Source organism: Neopsephotus bourkii, unplaced genomic scaffold (genome assembly GCF_033783945.1).
Source record: "Neopsephotus bourkii isolate Nb327-2 ecotype Australia unplaced genomic scaffold, CSIRO-AGI_Nbou_v1 NB_1792, whole genome shotgun sequence".
Taxonomy (NCBI): Eukaryota; Metazoa; Chordata; class Aves; order Psittaciformes; family Psittacidae; genus Neopsephotus; species Neopsephotus bourkii.
The window spans coordinates 3518032-3537246 of record NW_026902266.1 but is presented as its reverse complement, the minus strand read 5'-3'; the positions used below and the strand labels follow the sequence as shown (position 1 = coordinate 3537246).

General features: G+C 37.8%; 1 protein-coding gene across 2 annotated transcripts in view; it reads left to right on the top strand.

Moving 5' to 3' along the window:
- Positions 1 to 19215, top strand: part of LOC133226619 (cytochrome c oxidase assembly protein COX16 homolog, mitochondrial) — a 299200-nt gene that overhangs the window by 6517 nt on the left and 273468 nt on the right. For both annotated transcript variants that reach the window (XM_061380355.1, XM_061380354.1), the window contains exon 2: positions 5591 to 5668. In XM_061380355.1, coding sequence (XP_061236339.1) covers positions 5591 to 5668 — 78 coding nt within the window. The remainder of the gene's footprint in view (positions 1 to 5590; positions 5669 to 19215) is intronic.

Genomic DNA, 19215 nt, shown 5'->3' with positions numbered 1-19215 from the left:
CAGAGGGGGGCGCTTCAGGTTAAGATGAATTGCCTGGGTCTTTTCTGGGACTGGCAGTTTGCCCTGCTACTTTATTTAGGGAACATAATAGAGACTTCAGTCTTCTGGGCTGTCAAATTGCCATCTTTCACCAGTCTTGCACTGTACATATATCAGTTCCTTAAAAAGGAACCCTCAAAACCTTTTTTACTGTGACCACTGCAAACTAAAATAAAATATTTCGCATGACTGTTCTAGTTTTGAAGCTCCTAATGAATAGCTGGAGGGTTTTGCAGCAGCAGTCTTGAAGAAGAGGTCAGAAAATTATCATGTTCCTTCTCCGGTCATATATATCATGACATTTTCCACCACTGCATAATCTGTGTTGCCAGCACTAAATACTGTGATTTGGTTAATTTAGGGATTTATGACAAAAGTAATTTTGTAATCTGGCTTTCACAACTGGTGCTATAATAGGAATGGCTTTCGCTAACAACAGGGAGGCCTGTAATATGGTAAACTGCTGGTGCAGCTAGAGGATTAGTTTCTTGTTACTTTGTTAACCCAAGGAACTGAAAGTGGCAGCTTCAGATTATGCAGGAAACTAAAGAAGTAGGGATCTGCTCTAAGTCCGTAGTATTGTTGTTATGAGTCCCCAGTGACCATCTCATTGTGGTTGGTAACAAATTTAAGTATTTCCCATCATAAGACGTGGTTAAAGGGATCAGTCTGATGCCATCCGTAACTCATTGCATAACACACTTCCCAGTGGAGAAGTGAACACATAGAATTTTTAAAAGAATGTTATTAAAGAGAATTTGATGTCATTTCTTTACATAAAACATTTACTGAGGTTTCTGAGTGTATGTGACAGATGGTACTCCAATGTCACATCCTGTCTTTCATTTTGTTTTGGAACATGCAAGTCTTTTATGCATGCATAATTGCATTATAACATTGTAGAGTTTTTTTTGTGTACTCACTGAAACATAAAGAAATAATCCAATGTGAGAAGATCTTTAATGGGAGTTGTGCTAACAGTGCTGTTAAGCTGTTTGCTTTGGTGTTAAGTGCTGGTAATTAGTATGTTTTATGTTTTTTGCTTTCTTATGGTAAACTTCAGGTGTAACAAAAAAAAGTGAGAAATTGTTACCATATAATCAGTCTGCTGAATGTATTCAAGTATCTAAACAGGTGATGTTCACTGCATATTAACATTTTTTGCTCAACATTCGGAAGCATATAAAATGAATAGTTCCCTCACAATTAAATAATGCGGGTATTTGTTAACTCCCAGTTTGAGTGCTCTTCAGATACCAATACCATAACATTTCATGATTCTAAAATCATAATGAAGGAAAATATATTTAAAATTTTCATTATATACAGCATGGCTTTTTCCTTTTCAGTTAACTGGAGGGTGAACTTGAGCCTGACTTAATTAGAATGGTGCCAACCGTTCTAATTTATATGGTGTCTTGAATAGGTTCTACTGTTTCCTTTATGTCTGGACTAGTGGATGGAGCATACTGGGCTTCACTGTTTCCCTTGGCTTGCATTGAGCAAATTTGTCCATTGTAGTGCTTTTTTAACTGAAGAGTGTTTTGCAAGGAATCACAGAATTGTTTAGGTTGGAAAGGACCTTTAAGATCATTGAGTCCAACTGTTAAACAAGCACTGCCAGATCCACCATTAAACCATGTCCCGAAGTGCCACATCTACACATCTTTTAAACACCTCCAGGGATGGTGACTCCACCACTTCCCCTGGCCAGCCTGTTCCAGTGCTTGACAATCCTTTTGGTGAAGAAATCTTTCCTAATATCCAATATATAAACCTACCCTACCTAGTGCAACCTCAGGCCATTTCCTTTCATCCTATTGCTTATTACTTGGTAGAAGAGACCAACACAGAGCCTCCTTTCAGGTGGTTGTAGAGAGGACAAAGATCTTCCTTGAGCCTCCTGTTTTTCTAGGCTAAGCAGCCTCAGTTCCCTCAGCCACTTCTTAAAAAAGACTTGTGCTCTAGGCCCTTCATGTATGTATTCATTAATATAGAGATTGTGTTACAAATTGGAAAACTAGAAATGTCTGTGGGACATACAGAATATGCAAAACCAAAAAAGCTGATAATGTTGTTGGACCTTTTGAATTTTACCCCACTTGTTATTATTTTGACTGGTGACTCCTGGTGCTTCACTGTTGTTTGCATATGTACATTCTTCCCTTTAAATGCAGTCAACTTAAACGAAGGTAGTGAGGACATCTTCTAATGCAAAAAAAGAGAAAGGAGAGACTTAAACCAAGACTGATATTTCCACTCAATGCATCATCAGTCACTGAGTCCTTTACTACCTTTAATGCTATCATAGTTGCATAAATTCACTTATACCTTCTTTTATTGGCTTTTGAACAGTTTTCAAAAATTGGGTTGAATAGCTGTTCATTGCTGTTCTGGCTTGTATAGATCAAAGCAATTCCTGCTCAGGGCTGTCAGATTATTGACATATTCTTGATTAAATCATTCTGGTCTGGTTTTACAATGAAATCTTAGACATCGTGTTTGGTTCTTTAGAAAATTGGTCAGGTAAACTGGCAAACATATTACTTATATTTTTATGTATATTCTGTGTTTTTGAAAATTATTAACTCTTAACCTTCCAGCATTACACTGTATAATATTTCAATGGCATTTGTAGTTTCTTACAGCATCAGCATGTTTTGATGCAGCCTAACTGATGTTTCATCATAAGGTCAATCAACCATTGCACTATTGGAAGTGTAAAAGCAACTGACTACATCTGTAGTGCCTCATAAGTGAAGTATGCCAACTTGCCAGGCTAGTTACGTTGTTTATGCTGCATGAAGAGCAAAAGTACATCAGAAACCAGGTGGGGTTCCAGTAGTATAAAGGTGATGTGAGTAAAATTAGTCACATGATAAAACCTCTCTATAGGAACTGAGGTGTGTGTGTGCAACTTCTTTATTTTACGTATAGTTGCCAATGTAAAACACACTGTATAACCAGATGGTTGCTGTCAAGCAAGTGATAGGGTATGATGAGATAAAATAAGTAGCACATGACTTATTTCACTTAAAAACCTTCTACTTAATTTGCCTTAGTTACAGTGTACGTTGCATAGTTTTAAAGGATCAAAGGTAAAGAATGTAAGAATTCTTTTTTAGCTTGGAGAATGGCTTTCTAAGCCACAATGTTCCTTTTCATTATTTTAAATAAAAGTTGGGTTATGAGGATCAGGCCAGTTAAAGGTCTGCCACTTGTTCGTATTGCATCTCATATATACTCCCTGAAAGTCTGTTGTTAGGCAAACTAATTTTCAGTTGTTGTCACAAGTAATTGCTACTTTCTACTTTGTTTAACAACTGTGTGCTAAACCATTTCTAGTGTAGTTGCTTTTGCCCTGCCATAGCCACTCTAACAACATGTAATACACACAAAGACAATGAACTGTGGTTTGTAACAGCCATAAACTTGTCTGTAGCGCTTCTGATTTCTGTTCTTTAGGGCTCAAAGTTAGCTCATGGCTGTTAATTAGCATAATACTTGTTAGGAGTTAGAGAAAAGCAGCTAATGAAAATTTATGCTGAGGTGTCAACCATATTAAAATTCAATTACAGTCTGATCCTTGAGACTTTGGGCATTATGCATTACTGCGTGTTCAGCTGACAAATCTTCTGCTTTGGTTGAATAAATCCTGAGTAAGGTTGTTTTGGTTTTTAACTATTTTGAATACTTTTTTTTCTCTTTCCTGTTGCTCTTTCTTACCAAAATACTGATGTATGAGGAAGACTGTTTTCCTTTATACAAACACCTTTTTTTCTGTCATGTATTTTGATGATTCAGTGTTTGCAAGAGTGTCATTAATTCCTTGAACAGTTATGATACAAGTACAGTACCATCTGATTTTTGCTAGGTCAAATTTCTAGTCACTGGAAGTTAACTTGCTAGCATGTGATGATTTTCCGATTGGCTTTCTGAAATCAGCATTCTGTGGCCTAGCAGATGGATGTCTGTATCACAGAATGTTGATGTGTTTGTTTCTAATTAACAGCTAGCTTTTTAGGCTTATTGAAAGGGCCATGCCAAAAAGAGACTGTGGGCCCTGTAACTCCTGCCTATTGGTGAAGAGTTCCCTGTCCTGTGAACAGAGTAGATGAGTTCCTGGCTACGAGTCTGTAGCTTACTAGTATCTAAGTGAGTGTGGGCACTGCATTCACATGTTGGTGAGTAGTTTCACCTGACTGATAGGAAAGAACATAGCCCTGCAAGTCCTGCAACTTTTAGAAAAAATAAACATAGAAGGCTTTTTTTGCCCCTTTTTTTCCCTTTCTTCCCCTTCCCTCATTAATTTGCATGAATATGGCTTTTTGCCTCAGTGACCTGAACATTGAATAGCATACTTTTTGGAAAAACACATTTTTGTCTACCTGTGCAGCATAATTATAACGATTCTTAGACACAGGCCATAGCTGCAAACCTAATACGTAGCAAGAAATCTACCAGCATTGTGTAGAAAACAATACCCAGTGCAGCAACAGCCTGTATTGAAGGATGGTAACCCTAATGTGTGGTGATAAAATGCAGTGGTGTTGGGCTTTGTTTTTGGATTTTGTGGGGTTTTTTGTTTTTTCACTCAGGTCCTTAGAGCTTTCTCATGCTTCCACCTTCCTTAGATTTACATTTTTAGAAGTGAAGGGTTTTGGCCTTTTGTATGTTTTCCTTAACAGAACAGCAGACAGTCTGTCAGGTGAGAGCAAGAGCAAGAAGTATGGTTCTTCCACAGAGTAGCTAGATTTCTACACTAATTTTCAAGTCCTTAATGGTGCTTGTTAACAATACTTGATCTTCTGTTGGTCTGCCATTTTTAGTTGTAAAATATAGACAGTTTTATGATCTCCCTCTGTCATAATAAAGAATAATTGAACAATTTATGTGGATATGAAGTTCCCTCCCCCACTCATTTTTTCCTTTATTATTTTTATTCATAAGCTTTACAGGTGTGGAGAGAGTTGCAAGACAACTAAGAAGGCAATAATAAAAGTCTAGGTGTGCTGGATATGATTTCTTAGACTATGTGATAATGTATCACTGAACCACAGCTCAAATCAGCTGGTGTGTTCTGATGCTTAGTTAGATCTCTTACTGACAGACATCAGAATAAGTCAATGTGGCATTGTTACTTCCCCATAGAGTTGGAAAATAATAAGAATAAATCCAGTAGTGGTGAGGTAAAGGTTCCTTTGCTGCGGTTATGCCAGGAAACCTGTGGAGAGAGAAAAGAAGGGGTTTGAGGAGAGGAAGTCCCTAGAAAATATGAGTCCTGAAGCAGCTGTCTTGGTATATAAGAGAAATTTGTGAAATCTGTACCTAGAGAGTGGAAGAAGGCTCTGACTTTGTATCTACTTACTCTTCTATACATACCTTTCAGTTGGTTATTTTTTTCAGCTCCTGGTGTTTCTGTGGGAAGAATAGTAGGGTCCCTTGGTAAATGAATTGGGTCAGGATGCTCCCTGAGTGTTCTTTGTAAGTATGCAAAATGTTCTTTTTCATAGTAGTAATAACACATTGTTTTTATTTTGTTGTTTTTCAGCTGTATCTTATTGGAGGATCTTTTGGACTCCGTGAATTTGCTCAAATAAGATACGATGTCCACAAACTACACGGCAAGGTAGTTGAAATGATTTTCTTTACTTTTCATTTCATTTTGTATATGTACTGTCTTCTAAAAGATTGCTAGGACAAGCAAACTATAGGTATCGGGGATTGCCTTTCACCCCTGGGCCCTGGGCTGCAGCTGAGGCTCTTGAACAGTGAGTAGTGTAGGTGGCAATAAAGGGGCTGACACGATGATGAATCCTTCTACTGTCTGTGAAACAGATCAACATAAGTAACAGAAAAACTTTTTTCCTTAGGCTAACTGATTGTAAATGGCAGTTCTGAATCCTGAGAAAGAAGCATAGCATGTCTAGGAGTTTATTACAGAGAATAAGAAATGTAGACTAAGACTAGAATAGTTAGGGTTGGAAAGGACCTTATGATCATTAGTTCCAACCCCCCTGCCATGGGCACGGACACCTTGAAAACTGCCAGGGATGGAGCATTCGCAGCCTCCCTGGGCAGCCTATTCCAGTGCCTCACCACCCTAACAGGAAAGAATTTCCTCCTTATATCCAATCTAAACTTCCCCTGTTTAAGTTTTAACCCATTACCCCTTGTCCTGTCACTACAGTCCCTAATGAAGGGTCCCTCCCTGACATCCCTATAGGCCCCCTTCAGATACTGGAAGGCTGCTATGAGGTCTCCATGCAGCCTTCTCTTCTCCGGGCTGAACAGCCCCAACTTTCTCAGCCTATCTTCATACGGGAGGTGCTCCAGTCCCCTGATCATCCTTGTGGCCTTTCTCTGGACTTGCTGCAACAGTTCCATGTCCTTTTTATGTTGACACCAGAACTGCACACAATACTCCAGGTGAGGTCTCACGGGAGCAGTGTAAGGGGGCAGGATCACTTCCTTTGACCTGCTGGTCACTCTTCTTTTGATGCAGCCCAGGATACGGTTGGCTTTCTGGGCTCTGACTATTGCAGACAGAGACTAATGTAGACTGAGAAAACTGGTATTTTGAAAGGTTTTGTTTTCAAACAATACTTGGCATGGAGTATATAGTGTCACGTGCTTCTCAGGGCTTGGCTCTGCATTGGCTGAGATAAGTACTTTGTGGCATACCTGTGTTCAGTCCAGTATTTTACACAGCCCGTAGACAGGGGGGAGTAATTTTACAGATGTTTTTTCCAGTCCTATCTTAGTTATTTCCTAGTAGTCCTGGGCATTTAGGACCAGTTGGAGCCTTGTTTTTCCCACCAGATGGGGATCACAAGGGCAAGAATTTGCCTGTTGTGTTTCTGTCAGTATTTTGGTCTGATTCGTATTCAGTGAACTACTTTTGACCTCCATGATCTGCACTGTGACTGCAGCCAAGGGAAAATGGTAATAGTTGTGCTTATTTAGATCTATGAGGCAACTTGTCCCAGCATTTATTAGCAAGGGAAGCATCACTGAAATAGATAATAGTATGTGAAAGCTCTGAGGGGAAGCTCCTACACCCCAGAGTTCCTAAGCTCTGAAAGCTAGAATAGGACATCTGGATTCTGCTCTAACTGGTATTATTATTACTTAAGGTTACAGCATTTCTTTTGGTTTTATTCTTCTTTATGATTTTATTTGAGAGTAGATGAAATTTTAATGAAGAACGGTGCAGTACTGGTTGAGAACTAGCAGTATCAACTTTGAGCTTGTTTGCAGAAAGACAAAGCAATGTGTGCCATTAATATCTCTTTTCTGTGTCCATAAAAACAGAGTTAAGAACCATTCTAATTCATTAAATAAGGCAGCAAAAGAGATCAGTGTGTATTTTAACTGATAAACTAGCTTAAAATGTACATGAAACTCAGAAAAAGAATGTTAATCTAAGTAATTTAAAAGTGCTATTAAAAATCTTGATGGTCATAACATCTGTTTATTTTGTTACTGGTTAAAATGTTTCTGTGTTGGAGTAGAATTTGTTTTGCTCATACAACACACTTGGGCTAGCGTAATCCTTATGAGAACAGGGACAAGTGTGCCTTTTCGGGGGTTGGACAGGTGTTTGCAAACTGCAGTAGACAATAAAATAAATAGGAATTTTTTCTTACAGTTGCTCCTTTGGAATAATAACAATGTTTAATTAAATAACACTTTTCATAAAAGAAGCTCAAAAGACTTTCACAGAATTTAAATGAATTAAGCTTTATAGCCCTACTATCAGAAAAGGCAGGATTATTTTCATTTTACTGCTGAAAAAATTGAGGTTGCAGAAAGTTAAGCAACACATCCAAAAGTAGCCTAGGATTTGTAATACCTAGTGTCTGTCTTTCTGATCATGTTGTAAGGATTTGCAAACTATAATATGCCCTTTTGTCAGTATGGATGCTGGAGAGGGACTCCTCGTCAGGGACTGTAGCGGTAAGTCAAGAGGTAATGGGTTCAAACTTAAACAGGGGAAGTTCAGGTTAGATATAAGGAGGAAGTTCTTTACTGTGAGGGTGGTGAGGCACTGAAACAGGTCACCCAAAGCAGTGGTGAATGCTCCATCCCTGGCAGTGTTCAAGGCCAGGTTGAATAGAGCCTTGGGCAACATGGTCTAGTGTGAGGCATCCCTGCCCAGGGGGTTTGGAACTTGATGATCTTAAGGTGCTTTCCAACCGGAACCGTTCTATGATTCTATGATTCTACATTATAGTTACCCCTAAACTTTTTTTCTTGATAATTAAACTGCTAGATAGACAGACAGTCCTTTTGTGGTATATCTCTACTATGTTTAAAATGTTGAACCAGGATCCCTTCCCTTCAGAAGTATTTGTCCTTTTTCAGTCTAACCATTCTCATTGTGCTGAGAGGAAAATCACATAAGTAGGCAAGTTCTCACTTCAGAGTGATATTCTGAAGGAAGTGTTATAGTAGAACTAGTATCTGTGTTTCAGTGGCTAATGGGTTAACTGCCACTTTGTATTCTTGTGGCTTAATGAGCAAAAGCTGCATTAGTGATAATGCCTATGTTATGTCAGACTGGCTTTTGAAGCGTTTTGCTTGATAAAGGAATTAAAATTTAAGAGAAAATGGTGGTTTGGACTTTTAAGGGGGTATGGTTTAATGGTGATGCATTGGTCTAGGATGAGGGTTAGGGTTGTGAGAGAGATGGAGCCTACAGCTGTGACTGGAGTGGGGGTGGGAAGGGACTCAAATAGAATTCTCTCCTCTTGTTCATTTGGGCTATTGCTTGGCATCTTCGGCTAAGGCTCACATGATGTGTATGAGAAAGGGACAGAGCCTAGAGCTACAGCTGAAGAGGGGATGTTAGCATCTCAGATATTTTACCCATTTAGTATAGCATCTTTGGATATCAGGGCTTCATATATGCCCATCTCTTGAAAAAGCAACAAAACTATACCATTTTGGGTACACCTTAATTTGCTCAGGTTACCTGCATCAATCATGTTCCCTCGGCATACTGAATGTTCTGCATTTAAAATGAGCTTACCCTGAGACTCTTACTGATGTAAGTGCCTGTTTAAGCTAGTCAGAATTCTCCTGAAACTAATCAAGGATTTCGCCGTTATCTATTGTTGACAAAATGTCCATTAATAGAGAAATCATTAGGTTAGGCAATTTTTTTTTTTTTTCTGGGAAGAATTTATGCAAATGAAAATTGGTTATAGAAAATGAGGTATGCTTATGGGAAAATCATGTAGAATTAATGGAGAAGAAATGAGCATGTTTCAGGCGTTGTTTCAAATGCCCTTACTATTTACTGGAAAGCTAGGCCTTTTGTCTGTCTTCTTGTTGAGTATGTAACTGAATAGACATGCTTATTTACTGATTTTTTTACAGAAAATGTGACTTCTATTAAATATACAGAAAATGTTTTAAGTACATAATAAAAAATTATTTACTGTGTGCCTACTATTGACACTCAAAGCATGGTAGATACTTGCTAATTCAGATCTGATTTTGGATGCAAGAATCTTGGACATGTGGAATGGTCTGTACTACTGACTGATGCTTACTGCAGGGTGTTGAAGAGAAGCAGCATATTAACTACCTGGGAAAATCTAGACTTTCATCAGCAAATCAATTAGACTAATAAAATAGAGTTTGTACACTCCAAAACTGCTTTGTTGAAGAAATATTGTTGCAAAATAGGTTCTCAGAATATGGGGAGGGGATAGGAATGAGCATCTTCCTCCAGGATAACATGAAGCAGAAGCACTTTTAGGAAAGCTAGAATCTCTAGGTTATTTTGTCAGGAAACCAAATACCAGTTAACCTTTGAAGTCTGCAGGCAGTTCCTGCTGTGGATTACGTATGACTGTTACAATACTGACCTCTTCAGTGTTTACAAACTGTGTAGGTCCTATTTATTCACTTTGTCATGTGCAAATTGAGTGTACCCCAAAAGCAGAATGCTAAAAGATGAGAATAATAATGCTTTCTGTCTTAGTGAAGCAAGAAGTAGAGGTAGTAAAGAGTCAAAAAGACAGAAGTTCAAGTTTTTCTCCTGCACAAGTTTCATCCTTGAATCTGCTCTTGTGCATTAAAATATATATGACCATTGTGCAGTACTTTAGGAATTAGTCCAAGTGAAAATGAAAATATCTGACATGTTCTTTCGGAGTGCCATCCATCCTTTATGAGCAATAAAACTGTAAACCCAAAAAGAGTGTAAAAGGAGCTATGGTGTTCGTGTGAAGCATATTCATAAGTAGGTGTGCTGGGAATGTAAAGCTTTCTTTGTGCAGACTGAGTAGATTGCCTTTAAAATTTCTGTACGGGGAATGGCAGTGTTTTGAGTTCCTTAGGTAATCTTTTTGACCAATTGATTAGCATGCGTTTATCCATGAGATATTGCTTATAGACACTTTAAAGGTGTTAATGTTGTCATTGTCAGTTCTTATGCATTGCATTTACTTGGTGTCTTGAAGTCCTAACTAGTGAAATGATATAACTGTGAGGATCTCAGCTTTCATTTTATAATCCTAGAACTTGGAGTTGGGAAGAAGAGCACATATGGTGTGTAGAGGATTATTCCAAAAGCTTTGCTGGCCTTTGAAAAAGAAAAGAATAAGGAGTGGAAGAGAAAGAAAGCTAATATGACATTCTGACACTTCACTGGTTTATACCTGCTCTCATAATTGAGGTTGATAGTGATTTAAATGTGTTGACTGTTGGTTGGTTATAGTCAGTGTTACAGTTTTAGAATATTGTTGGTGAGTTCCTGGTGTTGTCCTTTAACATTGTGTCTTGCAGCTCATGAATGGTGTTAGGGGACACATAGCAGCATGCAGTTTAAGTAACTGATCTCACTGGAAATTTTATTTCCGTTGTTCAGGTTCTTGCATCCAATCCGTCTGCTGCAGGTCCTCTCTGCCTGTGAGCAAGTCCCTGAGTTCTAGTGAGTCTCGCTTCCTCAGTGTACAAAAGGGAGATAATTACTGCTGCTCTACTTTACATGGGGAAAGAAAAGTTAATTAATTCAAATAGAAGGAATTACTTAAATTTTCATGAGTACTTAAAAAACTATTTTCTCAGGTGAGATCCATTAATTCAAGTGTTTTGAGTCAGGGTGAAGTAGTGTAGGAGGAAACAGGAGCAGAAGACTGACCAGTTTCCATGAGGCCTTGATATCAGGAGAGAACACGACTTGCATTTGCCTTAGGAGAGTCCGGGGTATTAGTCCAGTATTTTCTCATTATAATAACTGGATAGTTGAGAAGTGGTATCCACCTGTTAGAATGCTTTTGTGTTGCAGTCAAAACATTACTCTGGTTCACAGACAGCCTGCAGTTTGTTTCAAACGTTTGAGTTGAGATGGTGACAAACTGCAGCAGCGCAGTGCTTGAATGAGGTTGCAACATCCACCCAGAAAAGGGGAATACATTTGCGAGTGACTGGACAAGACCATGCTGTTTTGCTGGCTGGCACATTCTTATTGCTGCATTATGTAAACTCTCTCAGGGGTGTCTACAGGAGTTGTACACATAGGCATGCCCTGAAGTATTAAAACTAAAATTGTTGATTATTGCTTTTGTTTTACCTGCCTATGAACTCCACCTGGATAGGATTTCTGTACCCCAGCAGAAGTTTGGTTTGGTTTTTCTGTTTATTTGGTTTACACCCTCTTCCCTGGGGAAAAAAAAAAAAAAGAAAAAAGTGTTACAGAATTAAATGTAATTTAAAAGATTATTGTAAAGTTAGTATGGTTACTGAACAATGTCTTGTGTTTTTATATGTCACATTATTTTCTTCCTTTAAATAATGTATTTCATATGAGGCGAAGACTGAAAACCAAAATAACCTAAACCTTTGAGTATGTCTGTAGCATTTAAAATGACACAAATAATGCTATTTTTTACTTACAGTTGTGGAAGTCAGCAGATTGTCCCTATCATTAAACATATTGTAAGCTACTAGTGCTAGATAGAGCTGCTTTACTGCAAGGTACCTTACTTATCTTATTTGAGGACCTGCATCTGTTAAATAGCAGTATTTGCTCTATTTGTAAGGCCATCAAAGATACTAAGAATTTAACTGAGATAGCAAGCAGTATTACAGCAGGGTATAAAGGCCTGGCCAAAAGTTGACTGATTTCACCATTTCAAGGAGTAATCTGGATAGGCCAAGTCATTGTGATTGGGTCGGACTGGCAAAGCCCAAGGTGGTGTAGTTTGTTCTAATGACAGCTAATGGGCTTAATGCTATTGCTGCCAGCCCAGATCTTTCCATGCACTTACTTATCCTGTGTGTTCTGCAGGCTTTCTGCTTGATTTTGTTCCATGTGAGTTTATACTCATTCTCTAGACTTCCTGCTGTGTCAATACTCCCTACTGATGGTAAGGTCAATTTAAATTAACACTGTTAGTATTCAAAATACTCTGGGTTATTTGTATTATTAGAATTTAGTGAAATTTAAATAAATATCTGCTTTTATGTCTGTGTCTGAATTTATTTATATTTAATTTGACCAATGAATGGTGGGTGAGATAAACCTCTGCCTAACTTCAGGTGCAGATGAGTTAGGTTTTGGGACACATATGTTGAAGTGGGATTTATTTTCTCTAGAAATTTCCATCTCTGTTCAGCTGACAGTAGGAGGAGCCTAAATACAAACTTCATGCTTCAAGTCAAAAGTTGAGATGGATAGGATTAGGTGAGATGAAGCCTGCCCTAAATATTATATCCCTGGAGCGTTATTGGCAGTCTAGCAGATGGCTTGAAGGTAGAGAAGCCCTTACTTAATCCATTGTTTTTGTCAGGAATTCTGTGATTCTGGAGAGTTTGGGATCATTTTAGTGTCCCTGAACTTGGAAGAATAATTAACTCTTCTCATCTATCATTTTAGCATTTCTTTATTTATAAATATATGTTCATGTGTTTAATTGGTTTCAGTAAGCTAATCACGTAAGAACAGTGTGGCAAGGGATTGATGGTGGTGGTTATTGTTATTTTTGCTTAAGCAGGTCAGGTTAACGTGAGTCTCAAGTCTAATGAAAGCAAAATTTGGCTAATTTCCTCGTGTAAGTAGATTTAGTTGATTTTCAGAGACTAAATTCATTAATGAGCTTGGTCCTAGGTCCTCCAAAAATTGAGAAAATAATACAGTGAAATGTTATTTGGTGCTTTAGATAATGTGAGAGACATATATTTATCATTGCTTACAGGAGAAAAAAAAATCTTTGCCAGTTGTTTATGTAATGAAGCACATTTTACTGAATTAAAGCGCAGACCTTGCTTTCAAGCATGGCCTGCTTTGTGGAGGGTCGTAGAACTGGATGTTAAGCGAGGCAGCCTGGCTCTTGATTGATGGCTAAGCAGGTGCCCTTTGTTTTTGTTGGCAGGGGAAATTTGGAACTTGTTACATCTTTTGACCATGGTTCAGAATCATCCAAGGTAGTAATTTCAGTCCTGCAATATGGCACAGAAATGAAAGGGTAGCAGAGCTTTTCATACTCTGTATTGTGGTGGTACCAGATGTTCAGACATAAATTTTCTTTCTTGTTTCAGTTCAGTCCAGAGGGACTGTATGAAAATGAGCTCTTTATCCATGCTATCCTTGAAGATTTTGAGGTTCAGCTGCTACAGTTGGGTTCATGTTTTTTGCATTGATTTCAGCAAAAACTAATCCATTTTGCTTTATCTCAGATAATTTCCCTACTTTGTCTCTAAACAGCAGCTTACGGAATTTGCTGTGGTGTCAGACAGAGGTGTATGTTTTCATTTATCACACATAGTTTCAGTTTAGTGCATTAACCACTGTTTTTCTGTAAAAGATACATACAGGGTCAGTCTGGGAATTCGGTAAGATTTTTGTTTCCCCATTCTGAGGCTGACACTGTATGTGTGTTTTTTAATGATTTCCAATGATTGGATCCACCTAGACCTACTGCTGATTGTCACCACAAACAGCTTAAAGCACTGTAGGGCAGCCAGGAGATGATGTATTGCTTGTGATTGTCCTTTCATACCATCTTGTATAATGTTTAAAAAAATGAGACCAAGGTTATCTAGCCTGTTCTGATGAAACCAGGAGACCTCTCAATACCAGAAGACCTCTCAATACCAGAAGACTTCAATTAATACCCTGAAACAGTTACGGGCTCTCAAAATCACAATGTGGTTGTTAAAAGTTGGGACTGTCTCATGAAATCTGGATGGGATGATGTTAATAGTAATACAGAGATTATTTTGGTAATATGTGTGTTTATTGATGAAGAATTAAAGCTGTACTATTTTTTAACTTTGAAATATCTGGTTTTAAAATGGATCTTTAGTTTCAATCTTGTAATATTGTGCCAGCATAATTTTTTGGCAATAAATATGAAAATATATTGTTAGTGATACTGAGTTTGGCCGCAGACGCTAAATAATGATGAAGTGTTTAACTGAATCCTTGTCTTAAAATTTTCAATAAGTTTTTTTAATGAAGAAAAGCCCTTGCTTGTGAGTTTCCAGGTGTGCATGGTTACTGCTGTAGAAATTGCGAGGCTCTTCTGCCATCTATGCTGTGATGTCATGCTATATCCTGTGTGTAAGGATACATTAATAAACATAATTCAGTCAAAAATGGCATGTATCTAAGAGGCAGGGAGTTCTTGTGCCTTTTATAAAGACTGGGAAAATTAACTTAAAGTTTCAGATTGAGAGCTTTGATTCTTAAAGCTTCCATTCCGCAGCTACCTGGATGTATGTTGCTTTTAGACTGAAGATCCTCTACGTACCTGAAATACTGCTTTTGGACAGGCTCTCTAGTACCATAGTTTTCATGGTGCTGCATAGCTTGGTATCTGTTAAATACATAGAAAACCTTTTAGGCTCCATTACATAGATGTTCTTCCATTTGTGTTAGCTGAGATGTGAGCTCTGGTAAACATGCAACTTGTGCAGCTTCACACGAACTTCCTGTGACCCATTGGTTCAGACAGAGGATGTGGATGAGAGTTTCAAGGCACATGTCCTTTCTCTGGGGAGCATTCAGTAACTGTAAATTTGTAGATTGCCTGGAGCTGTAGGCATTACCAGCTTTTCTTTTTAAAATTCATCTCAGTATGGAGTAATTAAGAAATTGGGAGGATGAGGGAGAAAATGTTATTGTGACTTAGTGGTTAGATTAGATACGTGAAGTTGGGGAAACCTGGGTTTTAGTTTCTGCGCCATTTAGAATTTCTGTATTTTTATGAAATGAGTATTTGATATTAAGCATCTTGAAGTAGGGTTCCATTTTGTAAGGACATTGTTCTTTCTTTGAAACGAGTGATTTGTCTTTTTCTTTAAAATGAACAAAGTGTGGTCTGCCTCACTCTGAGATGACTGAAGACTATGAATCCTAACTGGAAGGAGATATCTTTTCAAATCTCAGGGTGAGTTGGCTGGTTCTTAAAAACTCTTCAGTCTTTCCTCTTGTCTGTCTGTAGTTACTGCTGCTCTAATTGCTTCACAGTGTGTGTCCTCTTTCTAAGCATCTAAATCTTCTCTTGACCTTTTTTTTTAATTCCAGAAGTCTAATTCAGGCTGTGGATTTTGCTACGTAATGAGGTGCTAGATCTCTGTAAATCTAGTTCTAAATCTTCAGATGAGTGTACTAATACACGTGCCAAGTGCTATTTGCCTATTTTGAATTTGCTTTCTTACATGCGTATGCAGTTATGGATGCCCTTAAAAGATTGCATTAGAATGGGTAGTTGATATGAGGGTTGTCATATTTATGGCTAGGAAATACAGGACATTGTTTGGATCCTATCTGGCAGATCTTACTTGGGAGTACTCAGTAAAGGGAACATGCTAGGTATGTTCTGCACATAAGGTAACTCTTTGTTCAGATGCACAAAAGTCCCAGTGGATTTACATTGTTCAGGGTTTCCAAACATCAAGCAGCCACATTAAAGTTGCCACCTGACTGTGCTGCCCACCATCTGGAAATTCCAGGCATATGGCCAAATTTGCATGCCAAATTTGTCCTTTTATATTTATTTATTTATTTTGCTAGGACAAGATTTCTGTGTTGAAAAAAAGGGCTGTGATTGGATGAACCTGGACATATGGCAGCTTTACCTCAGATTATTGAGCTTCTCTGTGACGAAATACAAAATCAAGTGCAAGTATGAAGAGTTCCTTATTTTAAACGGGAGCCATTTTTTCCACTTCATAATTCTTGATGGAGTTTCTGTTGTCAAGATTAGATTCAGATGAAGGTTATTAACCAGAGAAACTCGTTCTGACGCCACTGCAAGTGGAACTAATTTAAGTACATAAAATGTTGATAGCTCTCAGATTTTTACATTTTATGTACTATCAAGAATTCATTTTGGTTCTTCTAAATCCTGTCACATTGCCACCATTAATTACTGGTATTTTTGCCTTGCAATTGAAGTGATTACAAGTGTGTAATTTAGCTTCAGGCAGCTTTTAGCCAAAACATAATTTAATATCCAGTGGTTTTTCTCCTCACCTCCGTCAAGCACCAGAAAAAATCCAGCTTTCCAGACTCATCTCATGAAGCCAATGGCCATGGTGTCAGCAGACTGGAGCTCAAAAGAAAGTTCTGGAGTCTCAGTTCTTAGGTCACGATTTTCTGCACTTCCTGGACTTTGAGAAGTCTGCAAGTCTACCACAGTTTTTACCAAGAAAGTGTTGAATACCATTCACCCAGGAGTGTTTCCGTTCTAAGGTGCAGTCTCTATTTAAATGGACCTTCGCTGTCTTCTTGTGTTTTGAGGGTAGTAAGACTTGAGTCTATTTGTTCTGTTGCAAACTTCAGCTATGCTGCAGTCTGAAATAGCACAGCCCAAACTTTTATCTAGAGTACGATCACTAATGAGAAGGGAAAATGCATAATCTGTCTCTCTTCAAATATCTGTCACTGCAGAAAGCATTTATAGGTTTGCTTGTGATTCAGTAGGTGATACATTTTCCCCAGAGTCAGCACTGAACCTCTTGTATGTTGTCAGGCAGTGCTTAACTGCCTTTTCTCGATGAGGCATAAAAATGAGACTTTGCCTTTAGAAACTTAATGAGTGCTGAAATTAATGTTGTAGCTGGTACAGCATCATGTCTTGCCTCCCTGGAGTGCATCTCGAGGAGGGTAGAAGGTATCTGAGATAGTATGTTGTCCCTATGCATATATGGGAGCTATGGGGTCAAGAAATGCACTAGCTCTCTCCTAACAGTCCCTCACTTCTGCGTAGTCTTCTCAAAGACTATGTGTACTGTTCATAAAGCCTACCAAGCTCTGGGATGACTTAGAGCAGGAGACTAATTTAGGTATTCCCAGAGGAATCTCTCTTTTTTTCATTGATTACAGAAAGAATGTAAGGATACAAGATTTCTGGATACTGCATAGAAAAGAGAGATGAGTTGTCTTATTGATAGCTGAAATGTATGAATTAAAATATTTTGCATGCATAATTCCCAGTGAATGTAATAGAATTATTTTGTTAATATTGGATGTTTAGCCCTTATAAGTACATCTGGCATGATAGGAAGAAAAGTAACTTTGCTACTGATGTTTTACATTTAATTACACTATATCTTATAACTTTTTCTAATGTACTGATCAGAATGTCTGAACCTTTGGCAGGTAAACGTTATTTATTAAAATAGTGGCAAAATATCTTTCAAAAGAAAATAGTGCATGATGTATAATCATGTTGCAAATTGTAGCAATAGAAAATACAGGTAATTTGGAAGATTAAAAGCTTTCTGTAAGTGCAAAATATTAGAATAGGCTTTTTTCTTCTTACTGTAAAACTTCACTAGATGTCAGTGTAGAAAGTATTGTTACTTAAATGCTATGTGAACTGTATGATGAAAAGTGTTAATTCCTTTAAGACATGCAAATTTAGGATGGCAGTTATTAGAATTTGGTAGTTGGGGAGTTCTCAATACATAATTTGTAGAAATGCAATTTCAGAACAATGAAAGCAATTTTGGTAAGTTCACACTGAATTCTGATAATTGTTTCTGTTCAAACAGACAGAAAAACATCAAAGCAGGTTTCAATGCTTACTGAAAGTTTGGAGGTTTGTATTATAAATAGAAACTAAATTTTAAAACATAATTAACAATTTTTAGCATTAACAAACCAGCAGACCTTTTGGTTTGGCTTTACACTGTTGATTATTTTGAGCCGGCAGAAACATTAATGTATATTTTCTTGCTGTTGTTTTGTGAAAACTGGGCTTGTTTGCATGAGGATAGCAAGTATATTTTCACGTGGTTCAAGACAGGCCTCAGGCATTAACTTGCACTTTTAGAAAAGAAAAAAAATTGCATAAACATTTACATATGTTTATGTTCGATTCAGGAAAGCATTCCTAATCTGTATGTGTGCTTGTGCATTCTTTTAACTGTTATGTGTTTATATGACATTTGAAGAATCAGAGTAGCTCTGTTCCTACATGAGAAGGTTGGTTGTTGCGATTTTTAGGACTTTGGGTTTTTGTGGTGGGTTTTGTTGGTTTATTGAAGCTTCAGTGCATTCACTGAAACGTTAAGGTTTGGCCTCCTATGAGGTAGTTAGACTTTTCACTTTAAATGTGTTCCTGATACACCAAGCAAAAGATACTGGTTTAGATATTGTATGGTGCCTTTGGTTGTGCTCTTGTGTTAAAGTGAGCTGCTGCCAGGATTAATTTATCAAGATGAGCCTAATTGAACAATCAGTGCACAGGTATTTCTGCTGAAGCACGGAACTAAGGAGTACACCCTTTCCAATCCTGTTCTGTCTGCTAGTACAGCAATGAATATATGAAAACAAGAGGAACACAGACTGCTTGCATGGTGGCTTCAAATGCCGGTTTATGATTTCTGTCTGGAAGTTACTTGCTTTTTAACAGAAACTTAAGTGACTTTTCTGTTTTCCAGAGTTACCACAAAGAGGCTAATTTTGTCCAGTTAGGATGTGACTAAGGGAGTGATAAGGAAAAGCTTAAACTATATTTGCACCACTGTTCCAGCTTTAATTTGTATAGTAGATACATAGCCATTAAAAATCAGTATTTTAAAAATATGATAAAGAATGTTGACTCTGCGGGAGTTGCATCTAAAATGTGTATTTTGTCTTTATTGTTTCTAGCTATTAAGTATCTTCCATTTAGAGGCAAAAGGTGGGGGTTTTTTGTTTGTATGGTT